We start from the raw sequence: 26,632 nt of genomic DNA on the forward strand, positions 1-26,632 counted from the left end.
ATAACAAACATCTTTTTGCTTTTGGTGCTATGCTTGTAGGAGGTGGGCAGTGGGGGATGGGGCATAGGAGATCCCCTCGATTTTCACTGGACACCTGGTAGCTACGTTACAGAATCGTCAAGAACCCCGAGACCTAACGGTGTCATCTGTCAAATCCTACAGAAGCCGGGAAGCTCGTTCAGATTAGAGCACTAGAGGCAGATCCCTGCCGGAGGCCTGGCTGCCATCGCTCTCGGTTTGACTGGCCCTTGCACACAGCGGGTTCTCAGAGGAGACATCCGTGTGGACATGGTGCTCATTCCCTCCCAACAGGGGAGCAGATGCTCTGAATCGGGAGAAGTCCAGGGTGGGAAGCACAGGAATCCCGCCCGGGCCTCCCTGTGGTAAATGGGCAGTAATCGGAGATCCTCGCACCCAGCTCTGTCTTAGGGCCGGGGTTCTCTGGGAGCCCTACCAGCGTCTCCCTTTGGGGGTGGGATGGGGCGTGGGGACAAGCTGAGTTTCACCTCCCATAGGAGATGGGCAAGATTTCTGTCTGTACCCTATATCGTGAAGACCTGGGAAGAAGGTGGGCTCGTGGCAGCTACTTCTCTTCTGGGGTAGAAGGAACAGGGTCGAGTGAAGAGTCCCTGTGAGTCATCGCAGCAGGAAAAAACAGGTCCCCTGTGGTCCCTCTGGGTCCCGTCCAGGGCAGATTGAACTACTTGCCATCATGTCACCTGGCTCCTTGACACCAGGATCCCCTTTCAGAGAGGGTGTGCAGGTTAAGATCGGCGCGAAGCTTCACTAGAAGGGTGCTTTAGGGTGATAGAATGGCGACTTTGGGGTCAGCGCCCGTGAGACATCCCTGACTTGATAGCGCAGGCGACCTTAAAGATTATTGGTGCCGACGTAGTGGGTGGCTTCTTAATTTCCACTGAGCACCTCCAAAATACCTTAAGATCTTGTCGCTAATTGGAAGCAGGCTGTAACACCAGCTGTCGCGTATTCGGGGGTTTCCGACAGCAGCTAAGGAGACCATGCCCTGCAGCTTGAGGCAGGATGGCGGTTGTAAAAATGCCACCCCCGGGTTCCAGATTTGTGTTCACCACAATGACTTCCAGATTCGACTCGATCCGTTTTCACAACAGAAATGAGGGTGTGTGTGTTTTAAATCTGTCCCCAACAATAAAGATCTGCTTCTTCTGGATTGGTATTACAGCGGGCAGTTGCAGATGCCAGAGGGTGACTGAACACCAGCTTCCTTTGTCTCCCCCCCCCCCCCCCCCCCCCCCGCCCCACTTGAAATCAATGGCGCTCACTTTCCCGAGCACGGAGAGCCAGGACTGCTCTTTTGGCATCAGCCAAGCTTCAAGTGGCAGTTTTCAGCCAGACTTTGTTTTTTCCTGTTGCCTAATTAAAGACACCGAAAAGCTGTTCTCTCCTCCTGCTGCCGTTCTGCAGGGCAGCGCAATGAATTCCGCAGTGATGTAAAGACACTAGGATCCGGCCCAGGGACCGATCCGCCGGGACTAATAAGCTGTTGCTCGGTCACCTGAGAAGAAAGCCACACGTGTGCGCATGGGCGTGCGGAAGGCTGTTCGCTGGGATTACAGCGCGGAGAGGGGCGGGGCGGGCCGAGGGAGTGTCTGGTCCACGTCCCGCCGGTCGTGCAGGCCCGGGCACACACGCGTTCTGTTCTGCCATCGGCCCTGGTTGGCGCGGACAGGCCCGTGCTTGCCTGTAGGACCGGGGTGCCACCCAAGCACAGACGGTAGGGAGGCTCGGCCGCGCCCTCGGCCCCTTTCCTCAGGGGGCCTCTTGGTGAAACAAGGACGGCCAGAGGCCCAGGCTCAGGAGCCTTCCAGTCCACTCCGGAAGGGATCTGCGGAAGTGAGCGCTTAGCCCCTTTCTTTCCTCTTTGCTGGTACGAACAGGACAAGAGCGCGCCCTGCTCTCCTCCAGGCAGGCAGGCAGGCCGCTCAAGGGGAAATTCTTTGGGGACAAATGGCTGTTGTTTATTAGCTTCATTATTGGTGATAATGGTGCCTGTGCAAAGGGTGAACTATTTCCCAGGAAACAAAAGGCTTGTATGTAGGGACATTTTTATATTGGGTCTGCTTTATGGCCAGGGTTTCTCCTACTGGGGAAAATAGGAATTAGGGTGTTCTACCCGCCCCTTGCATGTGAAAGCATGACGTAAATATGCTTCATTTTCAAGACATAAATACGTCTCACCCCCTTGGTGTTTGGAGCACTTCCCAAGCCAGGAAACGTGTTGTTAAATTTGAGTAGGAGTGTTCTGAGGCGGTGTGAGGTTTTCATTCAGTAATGAGCCAAAGCCTCCGTCCCCAGGCACCAGGCCGGTGGGAAGGAAGCGCAGAGACAGCCCCAAGTCTGGATTTGTAGGTGAGGTGCCTCACACAGTTAGGTTACCCACATGGGCTAGAGCTAGGATACAGCAGGAGGCAGGACCCCAGGAGCAGGGCCATCAGAGGGAATGGGAGTGCCTGTTGCAATCATTGGTAAGGGTGTGAGGGAGGCTTGGGAGCCAGACCTGCTGCAGCCAGGCCACCTCCCAGCCTTTGTTCCCTTCTTGCATTCTGAGGAAGCAGCAGCTTTGGTGATAGTCCTCACCAAACAGGAAGCTTCAGTTTTAAAAAGCAGCTCTTCCCTGCAAAACAAATGCAGTAAGAACAGACCTGGTGCTATTTGCCACGCATTCAGGTTTTCCCGACATACTTGGCCTTTGAGCAGCAGCCCTGGCTTCCTAAGCTCGGCTGTTCGCAGAGCTCGGCTTGCAGCTGCTCTCTCAGCTGCTCCAGTGCAGCAGAGCACTAGTTAGAGACTGACTCACAGTAATCTGGCTTATTATCTTTGTGTATTAATTGATGAAGAGACAAAAATAAGATCCTGAAGTTTAAGATGAGTGTTTCTCTCCCCCGCCCCCCTAAAAAAATGTAAAAGATGTCAGGTCTGCTTCTGCAGGACAGAGGTGGCTTGGCCAAGAGGGTGCCCTGGGCCCAGCAGGGCAGCCAGGCATGGAACTCTGGCTGAGCGCTGGTTCTGGGTCTTTGCTGGCAGAATAACAAAAGTGGAGCTAAATGCAGCTCAGCTTGGATGGTGATGACATCTGGAGTTGCTGTTACCCCTGGGGCAAGAGGTAGGTCCCAGGGAGAACCAGTCCCTAGGTCTGTTCAGCCTCTGGGCCTTCACTTGGGAGAGCAGCTGTGACTGGGGGAAGGAAACAGGTGTTTTGTTTTGTTTTGGGGGGAGGGGCTCCCCCTGCCCTGAAGCACAAGCCAAGAACAAGGCAGTGGTTCCCAGTATGGCATGGGGGTCCCAGTGTTTGCCTGAAGCTTTCTCAGAGATTCTATTCAAAGTGGGGGAGGGGGGATTACCAGTTTTGTTTTGCTGTGTCCATTTCTCATTTCTATGCATTTTCTCCTTAGTTTTGGGTCCACTGAGCTCCTATACTTCAAATTCTGCTTGGAGAATGACAATCTGGATGAGTCTCCAACTTACCTGAGCACAGTGGCTTGCAAAATGCTCTATCCTCTTTTTCAACTTAAATTCGGGAAAAAGCCTCCCAGTCAGGGTTGGGAATGGTTTTGAGGCGTGGCTGCCACCTTGTGGCAGAATCGTATTACAGCCATGCTCAAGTACAAAGACAAGGGCCAACCTGGCATCATTCAGCCAAGTAGTATTTTGCCTGTCAGATCCTGCTCTGTAATTATTTCCTGGGGAAATGGTGGCAGAACAAACGTTGACCTCAAAATTGAGACGTCAAGATAGCGATTTTCCAATATTACTCTGCAAACAAGAACTTCACTTGCTGCCCCTGTAGTCATTTTAAAGGAAGGAAAATTTGCCCCCCCTGTTAAATTATACCCACAAAAATACAAAAGGAAGTCACTAGGCATGGTATCTAAGCCATTGACCACAAAGTGGAAGTGATGTAAATTTCATAAAATAGGCTTAGACTTACTGTTTTGTACAGTAGTTTTTCTGAACAAGGGATAGCGTTTCTTTCATTTTTTATTTTGTAACAAAAATCAGCAGGAAGCGTAACCCAGGGGCAGAAATTATAGACTGGCTTCATACTGGGCCTGGGCTTCCTTTTAGTGACTTTCATAAGCCCTTTTTCCAAGATGCTGGGACCAAATATCAATAGAGGCAGTTTTCTGGGCTGCCTTAGATTTCATGCTGGGCATGTGGCTGTGAAGCTGGCAAACTAAGCCCCAACCTTTGTGGGCTCCTCCACTTTCTAAAAGTTGATGGTCTTAGCAATCCGTGGGCCACTTGCATTGGACATTTGTGGGGGCCCTAGGCAGGCCCAGCCAGACCAGAGCAAAAGTTCTGGTAAGCCTCAGAGAGAATCCACCAGATTGTTTCTGCAAAAACCCCTCTCAAACATGCCAAAGCAATCCCCCCTGCCACTGAGGGCATGAGTCATACTTGACCTTTCGGTTCTCTTGAAAGGAAGTTAAGCCAGGGACCTGGGAAAGCCAAAGGGAAAGGAAGGCGGATCTCGGTGTCTCGGGAATGCCAGCAACTCAGCCTCCCTGGATGAGCAGCTGAAGGGCTCCCCAAGAATCCTCACCTTTGCAGGAGCCCGTGCAGAAGGGGTGCAATAGAACCCACTGCTTGTGGTGGTGTCAAGTCCAACCACATTCTCTGTGGTAGCACAGCAAATATGCCCTGCATTTGCCCTTATTCCTGGCTACTCCCCAGCTGGCACACGGTGAGGACCTCGTTAGCCATCGTCTGCTGGGGGTTTGACAGAAGAGCAGGGTCTTGCTCATGTTTTGGGCCCAAGGGTCCCTGCCGTTATCCTCAGAACCTCAGCTTCTCTCCCCTCACAGAAGCCCTGGATTGCACAGCAACCAGGAATGCGGCACTTGCCTAAGCAGTTCTGTTCCTCTATGCAGGAGAGAGGATTAAAGTGTTAACAAAACAGGACTAATAGCAGGAAGCAAGTAAATGGGGTACAGCTTTCCTGACAGGTGCAGATTGAGATGAAGATTTAAAAACTGCTTCCTCCTTTTCTGAAGAGTCCTCAACAAGATTATCTGCAGAGGTGCTAAGAAGGTATACCACCCCTTGAACTAAGCTGCTTCTACCAGCTGTATCACCAGAAATGGGGGAATGGTGTTTTACAAATACAAGGGCTGTTTAAGTCAGGGCCTGAATGAACTGCAGAGGCTGATGCAGCCTGGCGGGAAGGACAGCTGGCTACTGAATGCCATCACCTGCAGCCTTCACACGTATACTGTATAAAAAAATCGGGTGCGAGGGGAATGGGAGATCTCGGGAAGAATTTCGATCTTTGTTATTTTTAAGAATAAGCAGAAATTCAAGGAAATTAATATTTTTTAATAACCACCCAACAGTGTTATGCATACCTGCTGGGAGCCATAATGACCAACTCCACCAGCCTACCAATGCAGGAGAGCTAGAGACAACCTCAGACCAAGGACGACTTCCATGTCCCCTCTCAGGGGCAACTAACTCCTGTCCCTGCTCAAGTGCTCAGCCCTTAGCCGCAGTTGTCTTCTCCCTTCAAAGAGCAGGATGCTGGCAGCCATGGCCGAGTTCAGGCTGTCCACCCCGGGTACCACAGGGATCAGCAGCCTCTTGCCCCCGGTGCTCTCGGCCAACCGCAGGGACTCCAGGCTCAGGCCATGGGTCTCCCCACCTATGACCACAGCTGTTGGTGCCTCTGCCCAGTCCAAATCGTAACTCTGGACCTCAAGTTTAGGGAGGCAATCTTTACTGGCTCCAGTTTCTAGATCCTCATCTTCCTCTTCCTCATACTTGTGAAGCTTGGAGAGCTGTTGGTCACAGATCCAGCCATGGTCACTGGCTTTGTTAGATGTCTGGGTCTGGCCATAAAAGCCACAGTTGTCTGCCACATAGACCCGGGTATCGTCGGGCAGGTAGCTGGGCACTGCTTCCCAGTCCAGGTTGTTGACGATGGGCACCAGGAAGTGAGCACCCATGCCTGCCCGCAGCACTTTGGGTTCCCAGGCATCCACACAGCCTAGAAAATAAAAGAGGATCTAATTAAGATTATAAACTTCCAGATGGAACTCTCTAGTAAACCAGATTAAATCTGGATCTGGAGATAAAGCAAAAAATCTCCTACTGGAGGTTCTTGATGGCTGGCACCGTTGCTTCCCCCATATGGCGTTATCCAGCAATGGGACTGTAGGAGGAATTCCGGCTAGTGCCAAAACAGACTTTATTCATCCCTTCAGCATTTCACACCTGCCGGGCACTAGATGAGAGATGCGAGAGCATTTAAAGCCCACAACCTCAACGAGCTGATACCGAAGCAGTGTGAAAAGGGGAATAGAAAAACCCTGCACAAAGCAGGACTATCAGGAAAAACACCTCCGAGACATGATACTGAGCTGGATGTTGAACAATAGGAGGATCTTATCGGAGAAAGGCCCAGAGAGAGGTCACAGCTACAGAAGGGGGCAGAGTGCCACAGTCCAAACTCTAAGGTGGATTAGGAAAACTAATGGGTAGGTGAGGTAGGACAGGAGGCGGGTAAGGACCAATTTAAAGGAAGCGGGGTATGCTGGGTATGAGGAGTTCAGGATTTTATCCAGAAAGCAAATGACATTGAAGAGTTTTAAACAAAGTAGTGACAGGATCTGGTTTATGTGTTAGAAATAGCCATTTGGCGTCAATGCTGAATCTGACTGGAAAAGGGAAGGTGCTAGAGATGGAGAAATCAGATTGGAGGCAATTACAGTAATCTGGGAGAACCAAAGGAACAGCCTTGTCCTTCACAGGCTAATGGTCTGCTCTCTTACGGACAGGCACGTGTATGTACATAACCACTGCTATGTATTTCCTAGGACCACAGGCTGGAAGAGACAGCAGGACCGGGACACCACAAACCTACCATCCTCCTCATTAGCACAAGTCTCCTTGTTACAAGTTCTTTTAAAAAGAAGGGCCCGGATTCATGAGGAGAGCCATCTAGTGTGACCCCTCTATCTGCTGGGGGAGTAGAGAGCAAGATGAGATTTCCTCCATCATCATGTCCTCAATACCAGGCACCAAGTGTTCCCCACTCTTTCTCCACCGCTCATACCCAGCCATCAGCATCACTGTGAAAACATCACTTGGGTTAGATAGGAATGTTTCCAAAACCACACCTACTCTCAGAGCTCTCACCGATGGGGCAGATAAGTGGGTACTGATGATGGAGCCCAAGCACCTAGCTCTCACATTGGCAGAGAAATGCACTCCAACGTGTGACTGGGAGAAAAGTTAAGAGGAATTTAGGCAAGTCTCAGCAGTGGGTACCAATGTTAGTTTACAACGGAAGGTAACTTGAGTGTTTCTGATGAATGATCCTCTCCTTCCCATCCTCCCTTAAGTTGTAACAGGCATATTAGGCTTGTCCCAGCTGTTACGAAAGTCTGTTTAGAACCAAGCTTACTAATCCTCATTTCCAAAGAGAGGAGACAGTAAAAAAAATGTAAAGAGGCTAATTTATGTTGTGGGGCGTTTGACCTCTGAGGCTAAGGGAAATGTAGCACAATTTCATAATCGCATCTGCTGAAATAATTTCCTTTCACAGGATTCAGAATGTCAGAGAATTAGAATGGTTTCATATACCCAACAATTTGGGAACTCAAGATCATTAAATAAAAGACTTGAAACCAAAAGTTAAAACTAGCACCTACTTCTTTCCCCGAAAGATTTTAAGTTTTTTCTTTAGTAACCTAGTAGGTGTCAAAATAATTTTAAAAGATCATCTACATTTACTGAATTGCTATGTGCAGGTACAATGCCAAGTACTGTCTGTGCATTATGTCACTTGATCCTCAAAACAACCTTCCATGTAGATTCTGTTAACATACCCACATTATAGATGAGAAAACTGATTCGCACAATTCCGCTCACAGACATGTAGCTAATAAGGGGCAGGTCCAAGATTCATATCCAGGCATGTCTGCCCAGAGCCAGCTCACTCACAATGGCCACCCCGTCACAGGCGCTCCTACCTTTGGTGAGCAGTACTTTGCTGCAACCCGCCCCGGCAGCAGACCTCAGAATCGTCCCCAGGTTCCCAGGGTCTCGGAGATTGTCACAAATCAACAATAAGGGCAGTGAATGGTGAAGCTGCGTCGCTGGGAATGTCATCTTAACATGATCAGGTTTGGCAAAAATCCCTGAGGAAACAAAACAGGCAGTTCACTTGTCTAACGTAGGCATGGGGCATAATTAGCCTTTTCATTTATTTCTCTCTGCCTATCTTAATTACGTGAACACATTCTGGTTGGGAAAATTCAAAGAGAAAGTCCCACCAGTGACCCCCTGCTTTCAATCTTGGAGTATATTGTATATTTCAGAACTTGTTCCATGCAGCTACCTACATACATGTACATCTACCCACATATAGGTGCTTTTATTTTTATTTTTTTAAATCACACTCTGGATTATTCTGTAATCTACTAAGTCTACAACGTGTCTTTGAGAACTTACCATGTCAGTACATTTGGAACTATCTTATTCTTTTAAGTGCTGCTTCTTATTTTGTAATTGAATGTACTACGTTTATTTAAATCTTCCTCAACGGCTGACATTTAGAATATTTCCAATTCCCCCTATTATAAACAACCCTGCTTTAACATCCCTGTATGCCTCTTTGTATATATGTCTGAACATTTCCCTAGGAAAAACACCCTTATCAGTGAAACGAATAAATGGTGTGTGCACACCATTAATGTTAATTGATACTGCCTGCCCATCCCACAAGTTCTTCCAGTTTATTCACACCAAGAACACATATTGGTACATACCTGTACCTACCCTTATCAATGAATCTCACAGTTACATAAAACCTTAAGTTAACTTCAACCAATAAAGACAAGGCTTCCTGTTCAATGGGCTAAACAGGGCAATCAATGGTAGCTCAGACCTGCTTCTAGAAAAAGGGAGTCACGATAGGTACCAGCACATGGGCAGAGGTTTTGGGGAAATGGATGGCTAAATCTTTTGGTAAACATTTTCCTAATTTTTAGTTGGACATTAAAGGTTAAAAAAAATGACCTAAAAAAATAAATAAGGCATGAGGAATAAAGAGCCATAATACAATGATGATGGCCTTTCACTTCCACTAACAATACTGTAAGATGCACGATCTATATAAAATTTGAGGACTATACTTTTCTGGGCATTTTAAGAAAAGATTAGGCAATTAACATTTTGAGTTTGGTTTAAATAAAATGTGTTCTCCTAAAACAAGTATAAACAAATAATCCAAACAATCCTAGGTCTCTAGGGAGTGCCACACTGTGTAACCACTGACCCATTATTCCTTGTGGTGTCACTAGGTCGGACCATTCCTTGATATCCTCAAATTTCACCTTAATGAGGCTGACACCTTTCAGCTTATCGAGGGGCAGCTCCTTTAGGTAGTCCAGGCGGCTGAAGAAGAACGTTTTGGGCACAGCACCAGCCTTGAGGGCGTCTGCAATCAGCCTGCGACCTTCCAGCAGGATCTTCCCTTGCTTTTCCCGAAATGTCCTGGACTTGACTACTGTCATCACGCTGCTGTGGGTGGGAACAAAAAGACTGGTCATTACCAAGCATCCCCGACACGGAGACACACCTAGTTCTAGCAGACACAGAGGCCTTCGCTGAGCGGGATACTAGTTCTGCCCTCCGCGCATAACGGGACTACTCCGTCCGCACGGTTCAGGAACACGTCACCTCAGCCTTTTGTCCCCGGGGAAGGCCTTATCGTAGCGGAGCCCCGACTCCTCCCAAGTGCTGGGCGTCTGGGCTGGGGACTCCGGAGGCGGCTGCTTCGGTCGCTGCACGTGGGGACTGGCCTCGGCCGCCGCCTTCCGGGGCTGCTTCCCGGGTTTCCGGTCCAGCACCTGTCCGGACGGAAACAGCACTTTCACGGGGCTCCGCCGCAGCGCCCGGACCCAGCGCCGGGCGTCCAGGTCCCAAGTCTGGACCACCGGCAGCAGCGGCCGTGGGGCCCATCCCACGCCCTTCACCAGGACCGCCATCTTCCCCGGAGCCGGGCGCTGCGTCACGAACGTGCGCCGGCGGCGCGCGGTGACGTCACCGCGGCGTCAGTGGGCGGGGAGGCGCCGTGCGCTGGACAGGTGTGCCGCTGCTGGTGGTCATGGCTACTCGCCGGGCTCTGCACTTCGTATTCAAAGTGGGAAACCGCTTTGAGACGGCGCGTTTCTATCGTGACGTTCTGGGGATGAAGGTGCTGACGCGGGCGAGAGGGGCTGGCGCGCGGGGGGGCGCGGGCGGCTGAGCCACACCTGGGCCGAGAGGTCAGCCCAACGCGGCGCCCGACCTTAGCCCCGGCCTTCCCCTTCGCCCCGTCGGGTTTCCAGCTTCAGGAAGTCCTGCTTGGGTAGCTAGATGGTCTTGGAAAGGGGCCTCGCATTCTATCTGTTGCCGACTACGTGCCCACACACGTTCTTTCATTTACATTCATCCACAAACGTGTACTGCGCCTCCGGTCCTGGTGGAGCTTTCCCGCTAGTGGGACTGACGGAACAGAAGTTCCCGCTTACAGGAACCCGTCTCTTCCGGGTTGGAGCCTTTCGGCTTAGAGCATCAGCATAGTCAGAGCTCTGTTTCTCCCCGGGGTGGTTTGAATGTTCTCTTTCGGGTACTCAGTGTCTGGGTAATGCTCCCACTCTCCTCTCAACAGTCCCCCCGATGTAAATGTGAAGTCAAACCCTTTCTCTCCAACGCCCAACACCTCTCTGCTGCAGCCCTGAGCAGTTACGATTTTGCGGGGGGGGGGGGGGGGGGGGGGGGGGGTCCCTGGGTGACACAGGTGGAAGCAATTGGGGAGCTCCTGAGAGGTACAAGAGTGCAGTTTAGTGTAGAGAGTGCAGAAGGCATAGGGTGCAGATACAGTGTCCAGTTTCACGGGACGGTGTTGAGGTTTGGTAACATGCTAATGACTGCATATTTGTCCTCAATTAAAGCTGGCCTGGGGCGGGGTGAGGATGGGAATGTGTGCATAACTAACAGTAACGGAAGTAGAAATTTGATATGGTAAGAAATCAGAAAGCTGTCCTTTATTGTGACAGTGTTAGCATCTGTTACCTAATTACAACAGAAGGAGAGACCTAACTCCATCCTGGAGTGGTCAAGAAATAATTCACGGAGACTTTGCATTTGAGTTGAAAAAGATCGGATTTCCACAGATCCCACTAAAGAGCCAAAGCAAATATAAGGAATGTTCGGGAAGCACCACTAGTCTTACGTGCCTTTAGTTTCAATGACTTAGTTGACGTTGAGGAGATAGGCTATCAGTACAAATAGACTGGTTCTCCTTCCGATTGTATCTTGAATTCTCTGTTAAGTATTTAGATTATTAAGGTAGGGGATCAATAAGTAGTCTGTAAGTGAAGTGATGGGAACTTAACCTGGAGCAGTAACAGTGAAAATCAAAAAGGAAAATAGACACTAATACCTACTGTGTACGAGGTTCTGTGCTGTAATAATCCACTTTCACAAAATATTCAAAGACCCCGATCTTAAGCAACCGTAGAGTTACACAACTGCTAAGTGATAGAATTCCAAACCGGACTTGTCTAATGCTGAAGGCCACTTTACAAACACACAGCCACATAGCACTGCTTCCCAGTCTAAATCCATTTCACAACTTTGCATGGTTACCTGGCCCTTGGTTCTTCCTCACCTCTACACCTGGCCTGGGAAGATATAAAGCTGATCATCTTCTGTTTGTTGTACAAGTAAAGCTTACCAATGATAATGTCTGTGTTTTGATTAGTTTAGTTCTGTGCTAAATATGCTGGATGCAGCACTAGTAAAACTTTACAATTTTCCCCAATTCCCTTACCAGGTTCTGCGGCATGAGGAATTTGAAGAGGGCTGCAAAGCTGCCTGTAATGGGTATGACACCTGGTTTCTTAACATTTCCTTTAGGCTCTGAATACCCCTGGAGAACAGAAAGCAGTTTCTCAAAGCGAGTATAAGGCAGAGGAGAAATTTAAGGAGGCAGTAGATTGGGTAACTTCAGGAACATAAACAAATACATGCTGTGGGTGAAACAATGTCTTATCAGTATCTCTTAAGCTTGGTAGCCAGGGCAAGTGAAAATTCCAAGGCTTGGTGGCTTGTTGATGGAAATACAATAAAATAAATTAAAGTCAGCCTTTATACGATTCTGTCCCCTCCATTAAAGAAAAGGTAAATGAATCTTCCTCAAGTGCTAAACGAGTGGTCTTGGAGCCTTTGGCGATGGGGCCATGAGACTGTTCCCAGCTGCTCTTAGCACAGCTGAGGCCAGCCCATGCCAGCGGGTACTTAGAGGACCGGAAGGGACGTGCCCACCTCTGTCCCAATGGTTCTCGGAGGGAGGCCTGAGGAAGGTTTTGTCTGAGGTCACTGGGTCCTTTTGCTTCTATTTCTCTAGGCCTTATGATGGGAAATGGAGTAAAACGATGGTGGGATTTGGACCTGAGGATAATCATTTTGTTGCAGAACTGACTTACAATTATGGCATCAAAAACTACAAGCTTGGCAATGACTTTAAGGTAAATATCCCATTTTGTTCTAGACTTTTGGCTATACCTTTTTTGTTGTTAATCCTCACCTGAGAATATTTTTTCCATTTCTCTTTCAGAGGGAGTAAAAGGGAAGGGACGGTGGGACACAGAGAGAAACATCAGTAGGAGAGAAACACATCGATTGGTTGCCTCCTGCATGCACTGACCCAGGGCGGGGAGTGAATCCACAGCCAGGTACATGCTCTTGATTGGGAATCAAGCCCGAGACCCTTTGGGGTGCAGGCTGACGCTCTAACCATTGAGCAATGCTAGTGGTTGAGATCACTGATGCCGCTTAGGTTATGATGACTGATGAATTAATGGCCTGTGGATGTAGTTTAGTGATTAGTTTTATGATTTCTATTTAAAACAAAACCACTTGGATAAGCCTGGCTTCAGGATGAAATGTGTTCTTCCTGCATTTTTGAATCAAACTCAAGACTTAGAGACAGGTTTGAAGGAGACAAACACCTCTAGAGGAATGACTTGACCTCAGGAGGTAAAGGACCAGAGTCATTGGTCTGGGAAGGTCCTGATCACCATTCAGAGAAATACTTTCTCTATAGTGGACTGTTAATATTGGTCTGGGCTATTACAGCCAATCCCAGTTAGAGAAAAATCTGAGAAGAATACATTAATTCATTTAGGAATCCAAGTTATTATGCACCTATAATTGTAATAGTATCCACCATTTATTGAGCAGTTTCTATGTGCTAAATAGAATGCCACTGGGACCAAAACATAGCAAGATAGGAGTAACTAATTTTCATTCAGAATCTATTGAGCAAGTCAACCTCATGCTAGATGTTATTTTGGTCATTTGATCTCATTAATGCTGTTAACTCATTAAAATAACAATGCTATTTAGATGGAAGTTTTTAGGAAAATCAAATGTCTATGAAAGGAAGTGTTTTGTAACTAGAAAGGACTTCAGATTCAACATATCAATACATTTGTTTTTTTCTTTAGCACTCTTCATGTCTCTCTTATTCGAAACAAGTAAAGAGACAAGAATGCAGTGTGATAAGTGCTAGGATTGGGGTACTGATGGGGGATGTGGGGACACAGAGCAGTAATTCCCAGCCTATTCCTGGAGAGTGAGAGTGTAGGAAAGCTTTCCAGAGGTGACCTCTGAGCCAGGTGAGTGGAGTTGGGATGGGAGGGTGAGATGAGTGTCCTCAGAGGTGAGGGAGACTGTGTCACTCAGAACTATGAGGAGCACGGTCTGACTGCAGCTTAGTGTGTGAAGAAGGGAGTGGGTAGAGTTGAGGCTGAAGAAGTAAGCTGGCCTGGCCGGTGTGGCTCAGTGGTTGAGCGTCCACCTATGAACCAGGAGGTTATGGTTCAAATCCTGGTCAGGGCGTATGCCCTGGTTGTTGGCTCAGTCCCCAATGTTGGTTGTGTAGGAGGCAGCCGATCAATGATTTTCTTTCATTATTGATGTTTCTATATCTCTCTCCCGCTTCCTTCTCTGAAATTAATAAAAATAGTATTTTTAAAAAAACGATGTTGTAGGCCTGGGTTGTGACACCCACCGTGACTTGCCCGGTTAGAAATTTGTGATCAGATCACCCGGTGAGGTTACTTTCGGTCACTGGACTTGTACGGACCCTCTTTTTTGTCCACAATGAGAAGGCGATGGGTTTTGTCCCATTATAAAAGGTCTCTTGTGATGAGACACTTGGATGATATTGTTGTTTGTCATAGGGCATCACCATCGCTTCTAGCCAGGCTGTCAGCAATGCCAAGAAGCTGAAGTGGCCGCTCACTGAAATTGCAGAAGGTGTTTTTGAAACCGAGGCCCCAGGAGGATATAAGTTCTATCTGCAGGATCGAAGTCCACCTCAGCCAGGTAATCTATAAAGTCCTCCGTCTAAAGGCACCTTTGATGGAAGGAGGAGGGAGCTGGATTTCTTCCTCCTGGGGAGTCTTTCTATACTGACATGACATGCCTTTCTCAAGCCGGTGTTGTTATTTGTTCTCTGAAAAGTTACATTCTTATATGATATCTTTATAAGGGATCTAGACTGGTTCTACTGGTAACGTAGCTGTTTAAGCTGCAAAAAACAAAACCCAATTCAAACTAGCTTTAACAATAAGAATTTTTTTTTTTTTTTTTTTTTTTTTTTTTAGCTCACAAAGCCAGCATTCTATAGGTAGGGAAAATTTCAGCATTCATTGATTCAGCAGCTCACAAATGTCAACAAGACCGAAACCGGTTTAGCTCAGTGGATGGAGCGTTGGCCTACGGACTGAAAGGTCCCGGGTTCGATTCCGGTCAAGGGCATGTACCTTGGTTGCAGGCACATCCCCAGTAGGGGGTGTGAAGGCAGCTGATCGATGATTTTTTCTCTCATCGATGTTTCTAACTCTCTGTTCCTCTCTCTTCCTCTCTGTAAAAAATCAATAAAATGTATTAAAAAAAAGAAAGAAAGAAAGAAATGGCAACAAGAACCCCAATTTTCTCTCTCTCTCCATTCTCTTGTCCTCAGAGCCAGTTCCCCTCCTCGTGGGAGGGTGGTTGCCAGTAGCAGTTACAGCTGCAGGCTCCTACGTTCTCTCCTGGTAGGAGAGGGAGAGACTGACTTCCTGGCGCTCTCTTTTAAGAGCAGACACCAAACTTTCCTAGAATCTTTCAGCAAACTTCCTTGTCAGGTTTTTAAAAATATATTCCTATTTATTTCAGAGAGGAAGGGAGACGGAGAGAGAGAGAAACATCAATGATAAGAATCACACCCCACACCAGGGACTGAGCCCAAAATCTGCACATGTGCCCTGACCAGGAATGGAACCGTGGCCTCCTGGTTCATAGGCTGACCCAACCACTTAGCCACTCTGGCTGGGCTTCCTTGTCAGATTTTATTCACGTGCCCACTTGTGAACCAATCATTGGTAGGCGAAACAGGGTTATCCTCAGACCAGTTAGTTATATTCTCCAGCGGAGGCCAGTATCCCAAACTATAGAGCTGGTACTCAGCGAGGGAGGGAGGAATGGGAGGGAGGAGTCGTCCCCACACTGACCGCCCCAGGGAGCAGGAAAGAAACTGCATGAAGTGCCGAAACAGGTTTGGCTCAGTGGTAGAGCGTCGGTCTGCGGACTGAAGGGTCCCGGGTTCGATTCCGGTCAAGGGCATGTACCTTGGTTGCGGGCACATCCCCGGTAGGGGGTGTGCAAGAGGCAGCTGGTCGATGTTTCTCTCTCATCGACGTTTCTAGCTCTCTATCTCTCTCCCTTCCTCTCTGTAAAAAATCAATAAAATATATTTAAAAAAAAAAAGAAAGAAAAGAAACTGCATGAAGTGCTTCGTTTATGACCCAGGCATCCTCCTCATATGTGTATTTCATTCCTGCATATTCTGCCACCTGCTCCGCCAAAAGAAAAATACTGGTGAGTAGCGAGGGCAATTCTGCCTGTCATTTCACTGCCAAGTGGACCTGAGATGGGAGAACTTTCTCTTTCCTCCGCTGGACTGCCTCAAGTCCCGGAACCCCCTCCCACGGAGTATGATTGTCGTGTTGAGTGCTGCTTGCTTTTCCTCTGGAGCTCAGCAGGAGCCGTGGCGTGTTCCAGTGTGGGAGGTGGGACTTACTGAGAGGTGGTGTTTCTGTACTTCACTGGTGATTTATGGGATTTTTATTGATAGGTGACTGTTGCTTTACATACTAACTTTAAAATCCAACCTCTGTCACTTATTCCTCTGTACATTTCCCTTCTAATCTTGATGTTTTAATATATAAGTTAATGGCAAGCCCCACAATCCTAAGACGTTTTTGTCCTCAAGAATGATAGTTCCTTCAGGGCATTAATTTCTGATTGGTATCAGTCTAGCTGTGTCCACCCTTCCTTTGAATCACTTACTTATCTGTAGTTTTACCCACTTATTTACCCTTCCCACCCCTGCATTCCTTCGGAGTCAGCTGGAATCTGTTGATTTCTCAATGAATGGGAAAACTAAAACAGTCTGCCAAACTAAAACAGTCTGCCTGAGAAACCCCTTGCCTTGGGTCATGGTAATGCTATTCTAGCAAACCAGAGCAAGGCAGCGAAGAGGAAGGACAATGTATTGAATTTATCATAAGCAGATGTAGACTTGGAACAGCTCTGGGGAAAGTCACTTTACAATATGAAAGTTTCCAGTAATGATGTTTTGATATAACTTTTGCTGTTTTTTGCAAAACAAAATAGATCTTAACATTTTAGAGTATAGCTTTCCAATCTTTTATTTAAAAATAAATAACTCCGGGCCTGGCCGCTCCGGGCCTGGCTGCTGCTGCTCTGGGCCTGGCTGCTCCTGACCCGGCTGCTCTGGACCCGGCTGCTCCGGGCCCGGCCAGAGCAGCAGCAGCCAGGCAGGGAGTGGCAGCATCTGGGCCCGGAGCATCCGAGCTCGGAACAGCAGCGGCCAGGCCCAAAGCTGTCAGGACAGGAGCAGCCTGGCCCAGAGCAGCTGGTCACGGAGCAGCCAAGTCCGGAACAGCCGGGCCGGGAGCAACCAGGCCCGGAGCGGCAGCAACCGAGCCCCAAGCAGCAGCGGCCAGACCCGGAGCAGCTGGTTGTGGAGCGGCCCGGAGCAACAGAGGCCAGGCCCAGAGTAGCCTGGCCATACCCCAGGGCTGCTTCTCAGACATGACTGGAAACTTTTGGGGGAACTTGAGGGTCTGCTGAATCAAGTGAGGAAGGCTTAGATCTGGATGTGTTGAGTTGTTGTAGCAGTGGGGTGTTGATCTGTGAGTGCCTTGTGTGGGGTCTGGATGAGGTTGGTTGATCTATTTGGAAGTGTCTTTTGTGTGAAGTGTATCCTTGGGCATGTGGAGGTATTATTGATTTGAGAAAATGTTAAGTAGTTGATTTACTACCTGAAAATTTAAAGTTCTGAAAGTTTAAGGTCTCTTGCCAAAAAGAGGTTTTAAAGCTAACACCTTAATTTTAATGGAGAAAGGGGAGGACAAGCCCTTCCCACCCAGAACAGGTAATCCAATTCCAGCCAGCAGCTATCTTTAAACAATGTGTTCATTTACATTTGAATAGCTACGCCTTTTGATAGCCTAAGGGCAAGTTTACATGTAAACAAGTTTGCTTCTCAGTTCCCAGGGCAGAAAAAACAGGTTAAAAATTATTAGATTTTAAAATTTATTCTTAAAAATATAAAAGTTTATTAATTAAAAAAAACAACAACCAAGGAAATTAAAAAACCTGATGAACAATATTAACTGTTGATTATAATAGAATCAGAGATATGGGAGGGGAATGAACTGACAATTCTGGGGGAAAAGGGGAGTGGTGGATGGGGGAAGAGACTGAACATAAACTGTGCACCTATGGGTGAGGACAATGGGGGGTGGGGAAAGGGCAGAGGGTGGGGTGGGAACCTGGTGGAGGGGGGAAGAAATGAGGAACCTTTGTAATAATATGAACAATAAAGATTGATTTAAAAAAATAAAATAAAATAAAAATAAATAACTGTGTGCATAAAGTCTGATGATGGCCAGAGGGAAAGGGGTGGGGGGGCTGCATGGAGGTGGGGAATGGAGACATCTGTCATAGTGTCAACAACAAAAACAAGGTTAAAAAAATATATAATTTAATAGGTATAATTTTATTCATATTTTATTGCAAGGATTCCATTGTATTGCATCATAGGAAGATAAACAGTTCTCTATTGTTGGATATTTATGTTGTCCCTAGGGTTTCCTTGTTACGAGGAACACTCTGATGGGTGCCTTTGTGATGAAAGTCCTTCATGCATCCACAGTTCTTTTGTTTTTAATTTTTATTGATTTCAGAGAAGAAGGGGGAGGGAGAGAGACAGAAACATCAATGATGAAAGAGAATCATTGATCAGCTGCCGCCTGCATGGCCCCAACTGGGGACTGAGCTCACAACTCAGGCATGTGCCCTTATTGGAAATCAAACTGTGACCTGGTTCATAGGTCAACACTCAACCATTGAACCACACTAGCGGGGCCACAATTACTTGTTTAATTGCTGAAGATGGGGTTGTTCTTATAAAAGCCCTGTGTGTTTTTTAGGCTTTGGATAGAATCTGTCAAATGGTTCCCCAGAAACGAACTAGTTTATACTCTCCCAGTGTTATATGATTGTGATTTCCCCCCTGCACTATCACAGTCAGTGCTGTGAACTTATTTGCCAGTTAGATAACCAAGTGTTTTATTTGAATTCTACTTTCTTTGATTATTTGTGAGGTTGCATATTTTTTCATATGTTCATTGACCATACTCCTATTTTTCTAGGATATTAATCTTTTTCCTATTATTTAAAGATAACTAATAAGGACTTTATGTCTTAGATTTTAGAAAAAAAAATGTCGCCAACTTTGTTTACTCTTTCATTTTGATTATAATCCTTTTTTTTTGCTTTTGCTTTTGTTGTCTAGGAGTCTTCCATTTCGTGTAATTAACCTAGCAATTTTTTCCTTGATGGTTTGTTTTATCTTGTGTCAGTTTTTAAAAAGTCTTTCTTCCGACATTGTATAAATACTCACCTGATTCCAATATTTTTATGGTTTCGTTCATTAAACTTAATTCTTTAACCCATCAGGAATGCATTTTGCCATTTAGTGTAAAGGTGTAACTTTTTCCCACTAAATGAGAAGCCAGTCATTGAATAATGTGCCCTCTCATGCTGACTTAAAATCCCTTTCTTATCATAAACTAAATTCTTATATATAGTAGTACTTGAGCCCCCTTTGGTCTTTCTGTTCTACTCCATTACACTGACCTATCCATTCCTGCTGCTTTGTTAACCTACAGATCCTGTACTAAAAGTCACTCTAGCAGTGTCTGATCTTCAGAAGTCCTTGAACTACTGGTCTAATCTGCTGGGAATGAAAATTTATGAAAAAGATGAGGAGAAGCAAAGGGCTTTGCTTGGTTATGCTGATAACCAGGTGAGTAATCTTGGAGAGGAAGGACCTGTTATTTGAGTTTGGCTTATAAATGAGGTTAACATGAAGGTTATTTCCTTAATTTCTTCATAGTGGTTTAATATTTAAATAGAAACAGAAAAAGAAAAAAATTGCTGATAACCTCACCACCTAGATATTGGGGGATGTATTTTTTCAAAGTGGAATTGCCAAATCAGAAGAGATATAGACTCTCAGGCAACCTCTCAGTTGACAAATTTGCTAGATTCTCTCCTTGCTCTTTCATATTACTGGGAATTTATTTCACATACTCATCAGATATTAAGTGACAGAACCAGGAAAGATTGATTCTCTTGCAGCATTGTTTATAATAGCAAAATATATGACATAATATAAATGTCCTGTGGATTAGCAGAATTATGGTTCGTCCATAGACTGGATTACTATGCAGCTATCAAAAAGGCTGAGGTGATTATGTGCTGATGTGGTAACATTAATGGGAGAAAAACAAGGAACAGAATTAATGTGTAAATTATGCTACCATTTGTGTAAAAAGAAGCTATGTGTCTAGAAATATACACAGGAAACTGCTGACTGGTTGCCTCTGGAGTGAGAATAGGAGGGAGACTTCATTTTTACTTTATTCCTTTAGTACTGTGAATTCTTTTTTACCACATAACATCTTGTTCTGAAAAATAAACCAAACCTACTTTCTTGCTTCTTTTCAGTGTAAGCTGGAGCTACAGGGCATCAAGGGTGCAGTTAATCATGCAGCAGCTTTTGGAAGAATTGCCTTTTCTTGTCCCAAAAAAGAGGTAATGTTTGGTGCCAGATCTTTTGTTTAGGTTCTGTGATAATTAGTTCAACTGCTGAGAACCTTGGGCCTCCCGTTCTTTAGGTTCATTCTGATCATGGCTTCAACAGTTGTCTCAAGAGGCTGAGATAAGAAAAATCAGACAAGTGGCTCCTGGGTTCTTTCTGGTTGATCTAATGTTCCTCTAGAGCCAGCGAGGACGATGGCCTAACAGTGGGGCAGGATTCCTAGCTCACTTTTTCTTTGTGTTTTCCTCAAGCTGCCTGGCTTAGAAGACTTGATGAAAAGGGAGAAGCAGGAGATCCTGACTCCCTTAGTGAGTCTGGATACCCCTGGGAAAGCAACAGTACAAGTGGTCATTCTGGCCGACCCTGTAAGTGTTCCTCAGGAAGGGGCAGGCTGCACCAGGGCTTTCTTCCGAGGTGTCTGTTTGCCAAATTTCTTTTGTCCTTTTTGGTGTAGGATGGACATGAAATTTGCTTTGTGGGGGATGAAGCATTTCGAGAACTTTCTAAGGTGGATCCAATAGGAAACAAGTTGTTGGATGAGGTGAGTGTCATTTCTAAATTTATAGGACCATAGCCCAAGGCCAAAGCCACAGGGATCATTCTTACTATCAGAACCATGTCCTCTTGCTTTTGGGATGGCTTTTGAACCATGTGACTCTTCATTGCCCCATGTGACTCTTACCTGGGTGCAGCTTTTGTGCCTTCCCACCACCTCAGCTGCCTTGGGGAACCACGGCTGCTGTATGCATGACTATTCTGCTCAGTGAATGGAAATGCCTGACACCATCCCCTCTCGCCTTCTTAGCTCTTTTGGTCATCTCTACTCCTGTAGAATCAGTTTCTTCCTTTTTAGTGAATTGTTCTCAAGCTCTAGTACCTTCCATCTTTGAAAAACATTTTATTTGCCCAACATAACTTGATTTTTTTTTAAATCTGCCTATACACTATCTTTATTCTCACCTCCCATTCACACTTCAGTCTGTTCTACACTGGCTCCTGTCACTCAGTTGAAAGGTGCATTTTGATCTCATCAGTGATTTCCATCCTGCCTAATCCAGCTACTTTTCTATCCTCTTCGAATAGTTCTTGAGCAGCATCCAAGCAATTGTGCATTGTTGTTGTACCTCAGCAGCTAGCATCCGTGGTATGTAGTTGGTCCTCAGTGAATACTCTATTCATGATTAAAGGAATGAACCAGTCTTTCCTGGTTCTGTCACTTAATATCTATATGGCTGACCTTAAGCAACTAGAAATTAGGAAGTCAGAGAAATGATAATGGCTGACCTCAAGCAATTTATTTGTCTCTAAACTTAAGTTTTCTTTTTAAGAATTTGAGAAAGTAAGATTATCCACCTCATAGAATTGTTTTGTGGCTTATAGGGCCTGCTAAACTGCTGATGTAATAACAGACAATTAATGTTAACGTAGAAAATGTAGTGCTTATAAATTTTACCATAAAGGAAAATGGAATCTCAGGAAACCTGTCTGTTGGCAAATTTGCTAGACTCTCTCCTTGCTCTTTCATCTCATTAGCTAGCTTCCTCCTCTTTTGACCTCTCTTCTCCTTTGGTGTTACAGATCCTGCCATCTTCCTACCTCTGACAGCTTCTCCTCAGTCACAGGCACCTCTTTCTGTATCTGATCCTTAAGTGATTTTACCCATGATCCCACTTCGCTATCTTTTAAAAAATATATATATATATTTTGCTGAGAGCGGTTTGGCTCAGTGGATAGAGCGTCAGCCTGCGGACCATTTGGTCATCCAGAGTGATTGAACCTTTTTATACTCTTCTAGCCATGTCATATACACACACACATATATATATATATTAGAGGACCAGTGCATGAATTCGTGCATGGGTGGGGCTAGGCCAGCCTGGCCAGGGAGAGAAGACATGGGCGGTTGGCCAGCCTTCCTGCTGGTCAAATTCTTGGTCGAAGGGACAATTTGCATATTATCCTTTTATTATTTAGGATATATACTGAGTGACCAGATTATTTTGCATTCAGAGATATCTTTGTTTCAGAATCTCAATAAAAGGAATGGTAAAAGGTCAGAGAGGGGTTAGTCTTCCCACTAGAGGTAGACTTCCCGCCTGGCCCCCATTTTCTCAAATTAACTCTTTTCCAGTCTCTTCATTTTAGTGTGCGGCCTTCTCCAGAAACCAGACCCTGAATGGGCCCTGAACCACGCGGGTCATGTTAAGGGATCCCACAAAGTAACTCTTAAAAGACAAAGTTCTGCACCTTTGTGGGTTGTTTTTGTTGTTATGTTTTGTTTTCTTGCATATCTTTCATTTTAAAAAACTTATTTTCATCAAAATCCAATAATAGCCTTGGCCGATTTGGCTCAGTGGATAGAGCATCGGCCTGTGGATTGAAGGATCCCAGGTTTGATTCTGGTCAAGGGCACATGCCTGGGTTGCGGGCTCTATCCCAGTTGGGGGCTTGCAGGAGGCAGCCAATCAATGATTCTCTCTTATCATTGATGTTTCTATCTCTCCCTCTCTCTTCCTCTCTGAAACCAATTTTTTAAAAATTCAGTAATACTGAGATTTTATATTAGTGTAATGCAACAATGTCTTGCCCTATTGCTGAGTCCCATTGCCCAGGGCAGCCACTTTCAGTATCTGTTTCTTAATAATAATAAAAAAACAACTTATATTTCTGCTCTGGCTGGTGTTTCTCACTGATGAGAGTGTCACCCTGTGCACACCAGTCGCTGGATCTCTCATGCAGAGGCAGCCAGTCAATGTCTCTCCCTTCTCTCTCCCTCTCTCCTCCACTCTCTCCCCTTCCTCCCTTCCTTCTACTTTCTCTAAAAAATCAACAGAAAAATTACCCTTGGGTGAGGATTAACAAAACACACACACATATATTTCTATTTCTTCATTTTCAGTTGCAGACATCCTTTGACTTCTTGCTGAGGTAGATGATGTTTTCACTGTTTCTCCAACCAGTTAGTTTCTAAAAAGAAATAGCTGCTTGCTAAGGAAATACATTTATTCAGTGAAAAAGCAAGTACAGAAATACCTTTAAGGTATTTTCAGGCTGCTACCACTTTTTTATCATCCCATTATAGCGAATGTCCCCCCCATATTTCTTATGCAAAATACGGTAGTTGTTTTCATACCTGAGTCCTCAGCTATTCTATATGCTCTTTAAAGCCTCAGACTATGTCTCTGCTGCCACATCCAAACCCTAGCTGATGCCGACCCCATAAGGAAAACTGGCATTTTTAAAGGTGTTTCTGTATTTGCTTTTTGACTGAATAAATGAATGTATTTCCTTAGCAAGCAGCTATTTAGCATGTGCTTGGTTGCACTGGACAGGACATTTTAAGAGACTTAGATTCTAAGCCGCTACAAGCCTTGTTCCATGGTCTCAACCTCATGAAACAATAGGATAAAAGAACTCTGGTGGAACCAAAACATACTGTTATTAATAAGGCTTCCTCTTTAATTTGGTGGCCCAGACTAACCAAATTGTACCAACATCAGTGGAATGGCTTGGGAGGAAGCATAGGAAAAGGCTCAATAGCTAAGATGTCAGAATAGCTTTTTACATTTGTCTCATTATTAGACTGATCCTCAGGAGCACTAACAATGCTGGGAGCCTCCCAGGGCTGAGCTACAGCCCTTGCTCTCTGTGGAAGAGCCCACAGCCTGGGGTGCTGGGCCCTGGCTGTCTCTTCAGTCAGCCATACTTCCTGTCTGCAGGCCCTTTACAAAGTGAAAATCCACAAGCAATTGCTCAGTATTCATCAGCATCCTCTGTCAAATTAAACATAACACTCTCTACTGAGCAAATACTTTTCAACTGTTAATTTCTTGATTATAGACAATGCAGTAAGGTACAAAGTGAACTATGTTTTGTTTTATGGACTTAGAATATATATTCTAATTCTGTTTCTATAGGCAATGGCAGCAGATAAAAGTGATGAATGGTTTGCTAAGCAAATTAAACTTCAATAGAAGACATCACGTGGAACAAGCATTTACGATTCCTGTCCATCACCTGCGAGGTTTGATGTGTCCTTTCATGATAAATGCTCTCACAACTTGGTTGTTTCCTGTAGAGGCAAGGAAGCTGGGGTTGTGAAGATCTGTATATTTTAATCTTTGAAAGCTCTGATATGTTTTAGGTATAAATCCTTTTATTGTCAATCCATTTAGAGGAGAACTCTGGCTGTAATCTTCACTCAAATGACCCAATGTGCATAACCATATTAAATTAGTAATAAATTATTTTGCAGACTGGGCAGCTATATGGGACATTACCCTTGGTTAGGATGGAAGGAATTTTAATAAGCATGTGGATTTTATGAAAAAACTTATTTGTAAAATAAAATTTGTTCCTTGAACCAAAATATTTAGTTAACATCCCCCCCATTCCTTGCTTTAAAATTTTGAGTAGCCAGAGAAAACAGACAGAAGGATCTAATGTGTTGTGTAGCTACACACCTGGCTCTGTGCTAGTTTCCTTATATAATTTTTAAAAAACCTTCACAAAAAGAGAACACCTTAAATTTCTTTTAAATGGATTAGACCAGGGGTCCTCAAACTTTTTAAAGTGGGGGCCAGATCACGGTCCCTCAGAGAGCTGGAGGGCCGGACTATATGAACTACTAATTCCTACTGTAACACCTCGGCTGCGCTCACTGCCCAAAAAACCTGGCGGGCCGGATCAGACTCCTCTGCGGGCCGCATGTGGCCTGCGGGCCGTAGTTTGAAGACCCCTGGATTAGACGATTTCTTTAGCCTGAAAAAAATTTTTTTTAATGTTTTCTTGTAATTTTCTCTTTGGTTCTGTAGAACAAATACATTTTAGTTACTGGAAACATAATTATATTGGGCACATTTATTATTAAATGTTTTTTGATGATATACTTCTAAAATCAAACTATTATATCAATCCATAAGATTCATTATTTAAAGTGGTGAACAGCCCTAGCCGGTTTGGCCCAGTGGATAGTGTGTTGGCCTGCAGACTGCAGAGTCCCAGGTTTGATTCCAATCAAGGCAAATGTCAGGTTACAGGCTGGATCCCCAGTGAGGGGCATGTAGGAGGCAGCCGATTAGTGATTCTCTCTCATCATTGATGTTTCTCTCTCTCTCCCTCTTCCTTCCTCTCTGAAATCAGTAAAGTGGTGGGCATGCCCAGCTGGAGTGACTCAGTGATTAAACATCAACCATGAACTAGGAGGCCAAGGTTCAATTCCCAGTCAGGGCACATGCCAAGGTTGTCGGCTCGATCCCCAGTAGGGGATGTGCAGGAGGCAGCTGATCAATTACTGATATTCTAATTATTGATGTTCTGATTCTCTCTCCCTCTCCCTTCCTCTCTGAAATCAATAAAAAATATATTCAAATTAATAAAGTGGTGGGCATGTTCAAATTTCTGGGAAGAATTGATAATATTGGAAAGGATTGACTCAGAGGATATCAGTTCCAGAATTATAGTCAGAACTAGAAGTGCGCTAGAAGCCCAGTGCACAAATTCATGCACAGGTGATGTCCCTTGGGGTGGGCTGCAGAGATCGGGCCCCAGCTCGCACCCCAGCCTCTCCGCCTCAGCTCATATCCCCAGCCTTGTAGCTCCACAGCCCCACCTGGCACTCCACCTTGGACTAGCGCTGCCCTCTCACTGGCCCCACCATCCCACCTCCGAGGCAATCAGTTGGGGCCGCGTGCGCTCCCCCTACCCTCCCCCCAGCTCCCTCAGCACCTGGAAGCAGGCAGCAGCTCCACCTCCTGCCACCACTGGTCACTATCAGCGGGGCTCTTGGGCCCCTGCTCATACCCGCCTTGGCCTGGCATTGTCTGTTCACCTGCACCATCCTGCCACAGTACCACTCTCATCAGGGCCCATCAGGGCTGGCAGTGCCTCCACTGCTTTCCACTGCCAGCGCTGCATCGCCAATGCCTGCCATGTTCTGCGCTGCCCCCTGATGGTCAGTGCACATCATAGTGAGCAGTCAAATTCCCTGTCTCCCAGTCGAACAACCACATGAGGAAAATTTGCATATTAGGCTTGTATTATATAGGATGAGTTGTAAATCATAGCCTCTGCTGTTCTCCCTTGCTGGCAGGGTTAGGTATGGAGACTCGGTAAATTTCAGTTCGCCTTCTTATAGAGTGATCTTACCTTCACCAAGAGGAAAAAATCCTTTTCTGGCTTCACAGAACTTTTCACTCAACTTAAATTCTGCCTTAGGGAAGCAATCATGAGTTTCAAAGCAAGCCAAGTTAGATATGTTCCTCCTCTAGACAATTGGTTCACTTTTTTTGCTTATACATGGGGAAATTATTGTATGAATTTTGAATAATCAAATAAACCTCTTTTTTAGACCATGATTTG

General features: G+C 45.7%; 2 protein-coding genes across 7 annotated transcripts; one reads left to right on the forward strand and one right to left on the reverse strand.

Annotated features, from left to right (window-relative positions):
* Window positions 1–5,334: 5,334 nt before the first annotated feature.
* MRM3 (mitochondrial rRNA methyltransferase 3) lies at window positions 5,335–10,028 on the reverse strand (the record flags this gene model as incomplete). 4 transcript variants are annotated; one of them, XM_084863007.1, is made up of 4 exons in its annotated part: window positions 5,335–6,022; window positions 8,010–8,177; window positions 9,317–9,561; window positions 9,721–10,028. In XM_084863007.1, the coding sequence occupies 4 exons, from the start codon at window positions 10,026–10,028 to the stop codon at window positions 5,487–5,489; spliced, it is 1,257 nt and encodes a 418-aa protein (XP_084719133.1). In that variant the 3' UTR covers window positions 5,335–5,486. The 4 variants fall into 4 exon arrangements, with proteins under 4 accessions (XP_084719133.1, XP_084719136.1, XP_084719134.1 ...); XM_084863010.1 differs by having other exon boundaries at window positions 9,375–9,561; window positions 9,891–10,005; XM_084863008.1 differs by having other exon boundaries at window positions 9,891–10,005.
* Window positions 10,029–10,076: 48 nt separating this feature from the next.
* GLOD4 (glyoxalase domain containing 4) lies at window positions 10,077–26,622 on the forward strand. 3 transcript variants are annotated; one of them, XR_014793070.1, is made up of 10 exons: window positions 10,077–10,237; window positions 11,861–11,910; window positions 12,434–12,554; window positions 14,274–14,418; window positions 19,338–19,474; window positions 20,179–20,265; window positions 20,524–20,637; window positions 20,727–20,813; window positions 24,190–24,296; window positions 25,415–26,622. XR_014793070.1 is itself a non-coding variant. In XM_084863038.1 (9 exons), the coding sequence occupies exons 1-9, from the start codon at window positions 10,148–10,150 to the stop codon at window positions 24,244–24,246; spliced, it is 888 nt and encodes a 295-aa protein (XP_084719164.1). In that variant the 5' UTR covers window positions 10,111–10,147; the 3' UTR covers window positions 24,247–25,156. The 3 variants fall into 3 exon arrangements, 1 of the variants encoding a protein (XP_084719164.1); XR_014793071.1 differs by having other exon boundaries at window positions 25,420–26,622; XM_084863038.1 differs by lacking the exon at window positions 25,415–26,622 and having other exon boundaries at window positions 10,111–10,237; window positions 24,190–25,156.
* Window positions 26,623–26,632: the final 10 nt, after the last annotated feature.

Source organism: Pipistrellus hanaki (assembly GCF_964339955.1).
Source record: "Pipistrellus hanaki genome assembly, chromosome: 16".
Taxonomy (NCBI): domain Eukaryota; kingdom Metazoa; phylum Chordata; class Mammalia; order Chiroptera; family Vespertilionidae; genus Pipistrellus; species Pipistrellus hanaki.

Excerpts from the sequence above, each read along its gene's own strand:
- GLOD4 (XM_084863038.1), top strand. The coding sequence starts at position 10,148 with ATGGCTACTCGCCGGGCTCTGCACTTCGTATTCAAAGTGGGAAACCGC. Across the intron at positions 20,266-20,523 it reads TTTCTTGTCCCAAAAAAGAG|CTGCCTGGCTTAGAAGACTT; the intron begins GTAATGTTTGGT and ends GTTTTCCTCAAG. Across the intron at positions 20,814-24,189 it reads GAAACAAGTTGTTGGATGAG|GCAATGGCAGCAGATAAAAG; the intron begins GTGAGTGTCATT and ends CTGTTTCTATAG.